Source organism: Meleagris gallopavo, chromosome 22 (assembly GCF_000146605.3).
Source record: "Meleagris gallopavo isolate NT-WF06-2002-E0010 breed Aviagen turkey brand Nicholas breeding stock chromosome 22, Turkey_5.1, whole genome shotgun sequence".
Lineage (NCBI taxonomy): Eukaryota > Metazoa > Chordata > Aves > Galliformes > Phasianidae > Meleagris > Meleagris gallopavo.
The window spans coordinates 7275824-7287418 of record NC_015032.2 but is presented as its reverse complement, the minus strand read 5'-3'; the positions used below and the strand labels follow the sequence as shown (position 1 = coordinate 7287418).

The 11595-nt window shown below is 50.5% G+C and overlaps 1 protein-coding gene across 1 annotated transcript; it reads left to right on the top strand.

Annotated features, from left to right (window-relative positions):
• On the top strand, positions 1–10857 carry GATA5 (GATA binding protein 5). Its single transcript, XM_010722423.3, has 7 exons — positions 1–109; positions 815–1414; positions 3384–3550; positions 8224–8349; positions 8965–9052; positions 9685–9809; positions 10418–10857. Exons 2-7 carry the CDS (start codon positions 895–897, stop codon positions 10565–10567), a joined length of 1176 nt encoding a protein of 391 aa, XP_010720725.1. The 5' UTR covers positions 1–109; positions 815–894; the 3' UTR covers positions 10568–10857.
• The last annotated feature ends 738 nt before the right edge of the window (positions 10858–11595 follow it).

Below are 11595 nucleotides of genomic sequence, written 5' to 3'. Positions count from 1 at the left end.
TTTATTATTATTATTATTATTCTGATTTTCCTGGGATTTCCCTGCATGGTCTGAGCGCAGCTTCATGCCCACCCGGCCATGCCCGGCTCCGCTCTCGGCCCGCTGCCATGTGAGTACCGATACGGGATGAGGCACCCGGGGGTGGGATGCTCTTTTGGGGGGTGAGATCCCCCTGTAACTGCGAGGGCTCCATCAGCACGGGGAGGCCGCGGTAGCGTTATTTCTCTTTTCAACACAAAACGGCAGCGTTGGCCGCTGGGGGACATCGGGACCGCCCCTGGGTCGGAGCCGCTGCCCGGCACCGCCGGGACCCCAAAGCTCCCGGCCCCAGCGCCCCGGGCACCTAGGCACAGCCCGCATCTCCCTTCCACCAGCACTTCCACCAGGCCCCGGTGCTTGCTGCAGGCCCGGAGCTACAAAAAAAAAAAAGACGGGAAAGGAAATACTTTTGTTTAAAAAAAAAAAATCTGTTTTTTTCGGATCCTTGGAAATGCCCGAGCAGCTGGGACGGGGCCGGGTGGGACAGAGCCGCGGGCGCTGCTGTTCGTTCAGTGGATTTCTTTGCTCGACCCTGTGGGATGGAGCGGACCAGAGGAAAGCTTAATGGAGAGAAAAAATTCTGCATATACGTAAAGCTAAAGCTCCTGCTTTAAGGAAAGTGGCGCTTTCACGAGGGGAAGCAAGAAGGGCCTCGGACCGGGGTCCGCGGGGTCTCCCGCAGACGGGGGCTGGGAGCGGGGGGTGGGCCGGGGGCCGGGAGAGGTGCGGGGTGCTCCGGCCTCGCTCAGCCGCGACTCTCGGCTCTGCCCCTCAGGTGCCTCTGAGTGAGCGCTTCGGCAACGTCGGGGCGCAGCCGGCCGGGCCCTGAGCAGCCGCCGCCGCCGAGGACGGAACATGTATCAGGGCCTGGCCCTCGCCCCCAACCATGGCCAGTCGGCTTATTCCCACGACTCCGGCAATTTCCTGCACTCGTCGGCCGGCTCGCCCGTCTACGTGCCCACCACCCGGGTGCCCTCCGTGCTGCAGACGCTCCCCTACCTGCAAAGCTGCGAGCCGCACCAAAGCCACCTCGGCAACCCTCCGGGCTGGGCTCAGAGCAGCGGCGAAACCACCGCCTTCAACGCCGGCAGCCCGCACCCGCCGTCGGGTTTCTCGTACCCCCACAGCCCCCCGGGCAGCAGCCCCCCGGGGCGCGACGGTGCCTACCAGGGGCCCCTGCTGCTGGGCGGCGGGGGCCGGGAGCAGTACAGCAACGCTTTGGTGCGCTCGGTTAACGGGTCCTACTCCAGCCCCTACCCTGCCTACGTGACCCCCGAGCTACCGCCTTCGTGGACGGCCGGACACTTTGAGAGCAGCGTGCTGCACAGCCTGCAGACGAGGCAGGCGGCCCTGCCCGGCCGCAGGTCAACCTTCGGTAGGTCGCCCTCACCGCCGCTTCTGGGCGTTGAGATTCTCTCGGTTCGAGTCGGAGCATCTCCGTGCGCGGTGTTTTGGTGGGGATGAACCGCGCCGTGGGTTTTGTTTCCCGTCGGGAAGATTTTACGCAGGGATGGAAGGATGGTTCGGGTAGAGGGAACGTGGGGCTGACCCTATACGGAGCGATCTGTGTGTGCATGTTTGTGTTACACGAGGGCAAAGAACGCGTTTCAAAGGAGAGGACAGAGGAGCAGAGGCCGTCCAGCACCCCTCACCCCCCCGCGAATATCTCCTCTCCACAATATCGACTTTGTGCCCGTACTTCAATACTTACCCTTGTGTTTAAATTAGCGGGGCAGATTTATAGCTCCCACCCTTTTAAGTAATTTATTGTGGTAAATGAGTTTATATTCGGACAGACTCTCGGGCTCCTCATTCGCCTTCACCCAAACAGGTCCGCAGCTGCAGCGCCCCGCGGCCTTTGGAGAGGTTCATGCATTGACCCGTGAGCCCCGCACTGTTCCCCGCACCCACACCGCAGGCTCCCTTTAAAGCAGGACCCAAACAGACGCAATTTTCGGGTCTCGCTGTAGCAATGCTCCCCGGGGTTGTTCCTGCATCCTCGTCCGGCGGCGGCTCGCAAAGCCCTTTCAAAGCCACTTCAAGACCTCAGCCGCGTTATCATCTTGACTGCGGTGATCCACATTATCTTATCTCTGCCCCAAGAACAAAGCGAGGCTGGGACGCAGCCCCCTCCCCGCTGGCGTTACCTCCCACCCGGGGATGCTCGGGAGCGCTTCGCTTCCACGATTTTCTCTTTGTCTCGGAAAATCCGTTGCGTTGTGCGGGGTCGAATAGCCCCGCTCCTACTGAGGGAGGAAATATCTCCTGCAATTCGAGTTTGCTGCTTTGGGACCCGGAGGAAAGACCGCCGTCCTCTGTGCCGTTTATTTTTGCTCTTGAATAGTGTAAACCGCTCTTAAGTAGCGTAAACTATACATTTTTTTTTCAGCTAATGAATTATGGCTTGCTTTTTAATTTTTTTTTTAACTTTTCTTGTTTTTTGTTTTCTATTATCTCTTTTTATTTTTTTTTATTTTCCTTTCCTACTACACACACTTTTTTTATTTTTTTGTCTTTGCTTTTTTTTCTTTTTGTCCTAGTTAGGGATTTTTTTTTTTAAAGGTTTCGATTCGTAAAATAGTAAGAAAGGGGGGAGGGAAAAAAAAAGTAAATTTTCTTTGGAAGAAAACAAAGTTTCAAGGTCGAGGAAATTAAGTTTCTTAAAGTGAGAAAGGGGGGGGGGGAAAAAGAGGAGAAAGTGGTAAAATCCTGCTCTCAAATCAGAGGCTCGCTCCGTTCTGCCCCGGGCTGTGGGGCAAAGCGCAGCGCTGGGGCCGGGTGGCTCCGGGGGCCATCGGGAGAGGAGAAATGCCCGGAGGAGCCCCAGTGAGGGGATATTTGGGGCCGGGAGGGCTGTATGTGGCTGCTGAGCATTGCGTGGGGCCGGCGGTGCTGAACCTCCATGCAGACCCCGCACAGCACGGAGCCCCCGGTGAGCACCGTGCAGTGATGGAAGTCGGGAAAAGCACTCCAATTAGCCCTGGGTTCATCATTACCGAGGTGATAATTAGGAATATTTTTACAGCCCAAGGAGGAATGACACCACGGATGGACTCTATTTGTTCCCATCCCGGAGGCATCCACAGCCCTTTTGGGATTTTTGGGGTGGGGGTAGATGAAAATCCCCAATACTTTGCCTTTGAGCAATATACTAAAAAATGAAGTCGTGGGGGGAGAATAAAGGGTTTTTTTTTTTTTTCCCATGCTCTGCAGGATGGAGGCAAGCTCCTGGTTATCCCTTGCATGGCAGCAGTGGGGCACGAGGGATTAGGGCCCTGCAGTGCCCCATACACGGGTGGCACGTTGCGATGGGGCCAGCTCCTGACCTTGGCTCTCTCTTCCAGAGTATTTGGAGGAGTTCCCCGGGGATGGTCGGGAGTGTGTGAACTGTGGGGCCATGTCCACACCGCTCTGGAGGAAGGATGGCACCGGGCACTACCTGTGCAACGCCTGTGGGCTCTACCACAAAATGAACGGCATCAACCGGCCGCTCAAACCCCAGAAGAGGCTGGTAAGAAGGGGACAGTGCTGGACTGCCTGGGGGTGGCTGGAGGGCAGGCTTTGGGGGCTGCTGCTGGTGCACGTTCTGTTGGGATCTCCGTGTTAGGGCCTGCTGGATTCTCAGTCTAATTATGAATAAATGCTGTTGATGTCAGCCAGAGCGGTTCAGAAGGAGCGAAGCTGCAGAATTGCTGCTCCCAAAAGGTTGGAGCTCAGCACCAAGAATGGGGAGTGACGAATGGAGGGGTGTATGGGAACGTATGGGGCTATATAGGCTGCTCCCGACTCTGTTCCCAGCATAGGCTTGTTGCTTTTTTCCTATTACAGTAGTGATTGTGCGCTGGTTCTTCATAAGGACATGCAGACAGAGCAGTTGGAAAAGGCAGGGCTGATCCCAGGCAGGTTGCAATGGGAGCGGGATGGGGATAAGTTACCACACCTGGAACCTCCTCAGGGAGAATTTGGGATTTGGTAGTTCCTTTTTTGTTGGCAGCATAAAGAATTAATTCCCCACATCATGGTGTTGGGCTTCCTCCAATTGGGATCCCATGGTGAAAGAGGAAAGGAGCCTTCTTTTTTTGTGTGCAGTCGCTTTGGGATGTTTAAATTTGGTGATAACAGTTTTGGTTTCAGAGCTTGTCATCAGAAGCAGTCATTACAAACAGGATGTTTGTCTGAGCCGTGCTGGGGAACAGCTGGGAGTTCCTTTTGCTGTTGCTCGGGTGTAGTCCCGCAGTTATTTTGTGTGTTGCAAAACAAATTGTTAGCAGTAACCCAACAGTGACAATTTCTGTGCAAAGAAGCGATAAGAAACAAATCTGGGATTGCATAAAATGCTTCACTCCGCTTTTGATCGTGGAAATGTGATTCTATTTGCAAAACGAAACAAGCAGGGGCTCCGTGGACGATCACTCTGTAATGGCAGCTCACCAAAATCAGTGCGTTTCTGTGATACGTTTTATGTTATCCGATAGGATTTGCCCATCTCACCAAAAAGTAATTATATTACATATACATCCCAGCAGCAGGATCCAGCCTCTGCTGAGCTGCAAATCTCGGAGTAACGCGGGTGATTTCTTTGGAGCAAACACAATCTGTGTATTGAAAGTCAAACTCAAACTCTGCGTTTCAGAGCCTGCCATCAAAACGCAACACTGGCTGAATTTCTAGGGCTCTTTGAGCAGCTTTTCCACCCAGGCACTGGGACAGGTCTTGCCGTTACCCAATATTTTGTCCATTGTTGTTGGCACGGGGCAATCAGTAGCACTCGTGAGGCATTTTTTTAGTAACATTAACATAACATTTCAGCAAAGTTTTCTGATTTAAGATTGTTTCGGAGGGACGAGACTGGAATTATCACAGCATTTCCAACCGTTTTGTTATGTTGGCTATCAATGCAGTGATAAAGCCCGAGTGAAAGAGCTGATACTCTTATCCAGGGGAAACACTTCAGTGAGGCTGAAATACCTGATGGCGTTTTATTGCATGGAAAAGGAAAGAGGCCGTGATTTTGACTTCCCATTCTGACTCGGGAATGACAGATTTCAAAACCGTGGTTGCTCCACCAGTTTGCAGTTCCATTTTGCAACAAGGTAGAGGACAGGAGGACCCGCTGATGATGGACAAGAGGGTCCTGGGTGTGCTCTGCAAAGCCACCACCCCAGTTGCTCCTTGCTTTCTGGGCTTGGGGTGTTTCTCCCCAAATGATTTCACAATCGGGGCTGTTGCTGCAGCACCGGACGGCTGCCTGCGGTGAAACACGCTGCTGGAGGAGCAATGAGGAACAACGAAATACAGGCACAGAGAGAAAAAAGGATTTCTTTTGCCCTTTACGTTACGACCTTTGTTCTCTAAGCAGGCGCTGTGCCGCGGTTATTCCAACTTGTGTTTTTACAAAGCAAGGCCCCAGCGAGCACAATGTGGCACATAGAGCACATGGTGCAGATGGTGCCTGCAGCTCATGCAGTCATCCTGTCGTTTGCAGTCCATTTTTCCTTTTTCCCTGTGATGATGGAAGCAGCGACAGCTGCTTTTCTCGGCCTGTATCTGGACACACAGCGTGGTGGCTTTCAGCAGGAAGGATATTTCTTAGAGGAGGAGGGAAGCAGCACTTTATTTTAGGCAGGATCTTCCTAGCCAAAGTTTATTGATATGTTTCACAAGATGATACCTTAGACCCAGCCCTAAAAGCCAGACCACCTTCACCACACCGGAGCAGCTCTTGGCGCTGGCTGCCTCTGCTCATGAGCATTTCCCAGTGCAGGAGCATGGTAGGAGCAGAGCTGCATGGGGCAGCACTGGTGACAGACCTAGACCTGTGCCCAGCAGCTCACACATCAAACTGACTTAGAATCATAGAATCATTAAGGATAGAAAAGAGCATTAAAATCATCAAGTCCAACCATCAACCCGTGACCACCATGCCCACTGACCATGTCCAACTCCGTGACTTGGAGTTTTAGCTAGTTCCATGTGTCATGTGTGCTGCAGACACTTTCACATTGCCATCAGCTGCCCTCTATCATGCCATACTTCTGAAAAGCAAGCAAAGCAAAGTCTCTTACAGCTTTGGACCTCCCTTTGGAGGGACCTGCCCTGCTGGATCCGAATTTTTCAAGTTGTCCAAGCAGAACTTGCACACAGTTAACGTGATAGGCACCAGCTCATGGTTCCTCGAGCTTATCAGCAGCACTTGGCTGTCAAGCCGGGTCCGTGAAGAGTTTTTGTTTGAGTGTATGGTGCATTTGTATAAATAAACACTGGAGCACAATGTTGAAGTCAACAACTTCCTAGACAAGGTCAGAATGGTACAAAGGCAGTGGGGTGGAGGCAGGCAGCAATGTGCTTTCTTTTAGGGGAACTGCTGGGAACCAGCAATAATGTATTGTATCGTCGTCCTTCAGTGAGCAAAAGCAGCCTTGACTGTCTTTTTTCTTGCTACATGGACAAGCTGTGGGGTAGGGATGGATTCTCACAGGGTTTCTGGGTTTTCTATTGTAATGTGTAGCCATGGAGGATGGCGTCTGCTGTGCAGGAGATGCAAACACAGGCAGGCACTGATGCCTCAGCAGATAGCCCAACACTGTGTGACACCAGGACAGTGTGTTCCTCCCTCCCAGGGGCCTGCCCAGAAATTTCGGGGCTTTCCAAAGCGCTTTGCATTGGCCTTTGTCCATCCGCAGGTGATGATAGATCTCAGCAGCCCATGCCAGGCTCCAAATTCCCCCTCACTCCTGTGGCAGGAGCTGCACCTCAGGGCCTTGCCTTTATGGGAGCAGTGTGGCGTGCTGAGCACCTTTGGGTAGCCACCTGTGCAGGGGGCCCTCCTGCTTGCAGAGGTGAATGGCACAACCTTGGTGGCTCTGAGGCTTTAAGAAAGCTCTAAAACAGGTCCAGGATCATGCTGTGACACCATGCCCCATATTACAGACAAGAATAGCTGTTGACACCTCCTCTGTGCCCAGCCTGTCAGCTCACACCTCAGCGTATTATTATTTTTGCCCAGTTATTTCTTGAAAGGCAAACCATTTTCTGAGCAATACCATTATTTGCAAATAGTTGCTGAGAACACTTTGCAACCACTGATTCAAAGCGTGGGCCCGTCACTGGTGTCTCTTGAAACTCAATGCTGATCTCTCTGACTGCTAACCTTGTAAAAACATTTCATTTTTATTCCTGCTCACCCCACCTCATTTGTCATATTGATTACTTATGATTTCAGGGTATAATGGAAAAATAAACAAACAGGGAATTCTTTATTGCCTGCATCGCCTATCGTGTGCCTTTGAGAGGAATCAGAGTAATTCTTTTCAGGGCTGAATAATGTATTCACACACCTGAATGCAGAGAGGCCGTGATGTTACTGAGATCACTGGGATACTTATTAAAATAGTTCCCGTGTGAGGTGCTAAGAGACGTTGAAATGAAACACCTATTAAGCTGACACGTCTGTATATAGAGACCTGTGGATTTTCCAGTGGCTCAGAAAAGCTCAGTTGTTAGAAATGATTTTGCTGCTTCTGCCAGAATATTTCCCTTCTTCATTTAGAAATATTAACATTGCAGAGCCAGCAATCACAGCACTCACAAAATATGTAATTAGTTAATGTTTGCGTGGTGTTTCTGCAGCCTGTGAGGGAACAGATTATCTGTGAGACGTGCAGAAAATAACTCTGCTGGTCCACTCATGGGCCAGTTCAGCTCAGCTCTGCTCAGCTCAGCCAATTGATTCCAGTTGTCTTAAACAAGAGATTAATTGGGGTGTTGCTAACTTTAGTGGTAGTTGTGAGTGCAGAGAAACAGAAGTGGAGTTCACTTAAAGCAACAGCAGTTTTTGGCTGTTTGTGAACTGAAAGCCTGCTAGGTATCTTCCTTCTGTCTCCGTCTGAGATACACACACTGTGCTCTGGATCCTGATCACTCCCAGCACTCGTTGGAGGTTTGTGAAATGGACTGGGAGGAGATCTGCCAGGATTATTGAGCTTAAGCAAAAAGCGCTTGCAAATTAGAGTGATCTCATTTGAATGCAATTTCTTTCATCTGAATTTTGCTATCTTCACACTGCGTGTTCCGTGTTTTCCAGGAACTCATTGTAGACGGAGATTTTATTTTTGTATTAAAGGAAACTTCCCCAGTTTGCCTTTTGTGTGTGTGCATTCATGCATTTGTTTGCTTGCTTTCAAGTCTTCATCGAGACGTGCTGGCCTATGTTGCACTAACTGCCACACAACCAACACCACTCTCTGGAGGAGGAACGCCGAAGGGGAGCCCGTCTGCAACGCCTGCGGCTTGTACATGAAGCTCCATGGGGTGAGGGCAGGAGTGTGCTGGGTTATGGGATCCCTCCTGGTGGGTCTGGGACACCGGTCTGCAGGGAGCAGCCCTAGAGCACAGCCTGAAGAGCCATAGCTCAGTGCTGTGAGACCTCTACAGAGGTTACCCAGAATGAGGTGAAGGGGAAAATGGGAGGTACTTGGGAGGTACACTGATAATCATCATTTGCAGAGGATGGAAACTGTTGGTACCGTGTCTGTCAGCCAAGAGAAGTCTTCATTCCTCCATACAGATCTCTTTGAGCTTCTGCCATGAAGGTTCAAGTCTCTTTATCCCATGACTGCTCCCTCTGGGTCGTGTAGGCCCCGGCCATCAGTTTAATTTAGAAGTGCTCTCTCGTAAGGGTCACCAATAAATCAGGAAAAGGAAAATAGGAAATAAAGGAAAAAATAAATTGTGGGAAAGCCTTAGCTGTTAGCCTTATACATCTTCCAGCCAAGGCCTGTTGCAGAGAAAAATAGCACTTAGTGAAGGACAAGGACTTTAGGTGCATTGCATGAACTGCGGCGTGTAAATAGGAAAGCAATGCATGTGCGGGAAGGAGCTAAGTAAAACACAATATTAATCATTCCAAACCTTATGAATGTCAAGGTACCAAGACCTCTGGCCATGAAAAAGGAAAGCATCCAGACAAGGAAAAGGAAGCCAAAAAACATTACCAAAGGCAAAACCTCAACAGGTACAGTGCTGCTCCCACCCATCCCAAGGGGTTTGGGGCACAGCTCATCTCAGCAGGAAGTTATGCAAAGTAGAAAATCATAGTGTGATTTTTCTCCCTGATGATTGCTTTTGCTTTAGGATCTTCATTTAGGCATAGTCCTCAAGTGAGAGGAGGATGTGGGGTGGTAAACCTTGTTGGTATCATGATCCCGGAGGGAATCCTGCTCTGTGGGCACCAGGTTCCAGCACTGCAGTACTGTGTTCAAGCAGATCTGAGCTACAATGGGCTACAGGAAAAAACTGGGGATAGGGGTGGTGTGTTTGGGAGTCCAGGAGAAGGGACTGGGACACATTCAGCATCTGCTGCTCTTGGCCGTAGAAGGAGTGGTACTGCTGGGCTGTGAATGGGTTCTTCTTCCTTCTTCATAGAATCATAGCATGGCTTAGGTTGGAGGGGACCTTAAAGGTCATCTAGTTCCAACCCTTAAGCATTGTGCTAGCCAAATACAAAGCATTGCCCTGATGGTGGAGAAAGAAAACAGTAGTGTTGTGCCATGCAGTGCAGTGCTAGCTACTGAAATACAGATCTCCTTAGGAATAAATCTGTGCCTATCATCGTGCCTTCACTGCTCTGTGCTCCTTTTCCTGCAGGGTCCACCACTTCGGCCACGAACTCCCCTTCCTCCATTACGAACTCAGACAGCACGGTCACTTTAAAGTCGGAGCCCAGCACAACCTCGCAGTACCCCGGGCAGGGCATTGTGTCGGTGTCCCAGGTAAGGCACAGGAGCTGTGCCCCATGCACTTCCTCATGGCTGACCCGGGGGCCCTGATAAGGCCAAGCAATTTGTTCATTGCATTGAGAGGCCACCCAGTGAGCCGGTGGGATCCACCCTGGGTGGAAAGCTCCATAGCTCCAAAGAAAAGGCCATATGTTATCTGTGCTTTAGACCCCAAGGATTTGTTTGGTGGGAGAGGTGTTTCACGTTTCTGGAAGGAAAAATGGCTCTAAGTTAACCTGCAGATGGGCATTTGGTGCCCTGTCCTGTCTTGGTGCAGGGTCTGAGCCCCCTCAATCTGGACATGCATGCAGGTGAGATTTTTTTTGTCCAAAACAGATAAATCAGATCTGTGTTACAATCTTGAAAAATAGACACGTGCCCAGAGATGTCTAAAGCACACATGTTGTCAATAAATAAGTGCAGACAGGTGCCGGGATGCTTTCTCCATGCTTGCTGGCCTGGGGATGTACACTGGGCACCTCTAATTAGCATCATGGATAACATACTGTGCCCATCATCTATCAGAGCCCTGCCACGGCATTAGGATAAGCACTATAATGACCTGCTGGCTAACTACACCTTTCCCTTCCCTCTTGGGGCAGGCGCAGAGCCAGTCAGACGAGGCGCTGGCCGGCGGCGAGTTCAAATTTGAGCCGGAGGACTACCCCTTCTCTCCCAGCAGCATGGCCCCGCAGCCAGGGCTGAGCGTGCCGCTGCGGCAGGACTCATGGTGTGCCCTGGCGCTCGCATAGAACCCCTCGTGCCCGCAGCCTGGCTCACCGTGGGACAGGCTTCTCTTGGAGGATGTGGGAGGAAGATGCCGGCTGGATGGGGTACCCAGAAAGCTCCTCCCCATCCGAGGAGACCCAGGGTGACTTCCCTGAGGCTGCCTTTTTTTCCTCCCGGAAAGCTGTCCTCCTTTGAGATGCAACCAGCAAATAAACGCATCCCAGAATCTATGTTTATTCGCAGTGATTTCTCCCTCCTATGACTCCTCTGTGTGCAATTTATTCCACTTTCCAATAAAGACTGTAATAACGTGGCACCGAATAACTTAATTTTATTAAAATGTAAACTGTGTGGCCTCCCTTCTGTTTTATTGGCCACAACACGGAGAAAAAGAAAAAGAAAAGCAATAGTTGTTTTAAACATTTACTGTTTTATATTAAAAACGAACATCTCTATAGAGTGTTAGCTTCTGAAGCATTCAGTGTACCAACACCGAGCTGATGAGTCAGACATGAAATAAACACACCGCTCATCCTTTCCCAGCTCCAAACAAGGATTTTTTTAATTATTATTTTAGGCAAACCACTTGACACCCAAATAATAAAAGAGTTCCAAAATGCTGTTTTTCTTTTGTATTTCCTTCATGGTTTTCAACTCCAAGAATTAGAAGTTCAAAGAAAGGCTTAAGGAGTGGAAAAACAGAGGCTGTGCTGGAGGTACTTTTTGTTTGCAGCAGTTTTTGGCACGTTTCAGGTGAAGAACTTTCAGCTTTCAGTCCTGTGGGTCAGAGATTCCTTTTCACCCCTATTTTTTTCTCATGGAAAGACAGGAATTAATTTCCTGGGTCTGTGCTGCAGCAGATGATGGCCAGTGATACAAAACCTACTCTGCATTTCCGTAAGTTGGCACCAGTGCCTGCAGTGCTGCTGGGGACTCTGGGATCACTTCACTCCTCTGGGTTCCTTTATGAGCGGTTATTTGGGATTACATCAGAGCAGCCATGGGCTCAGAGTGGGTTTTGGAGCTGGAATCCAAGTGGGGCAATGAGAGG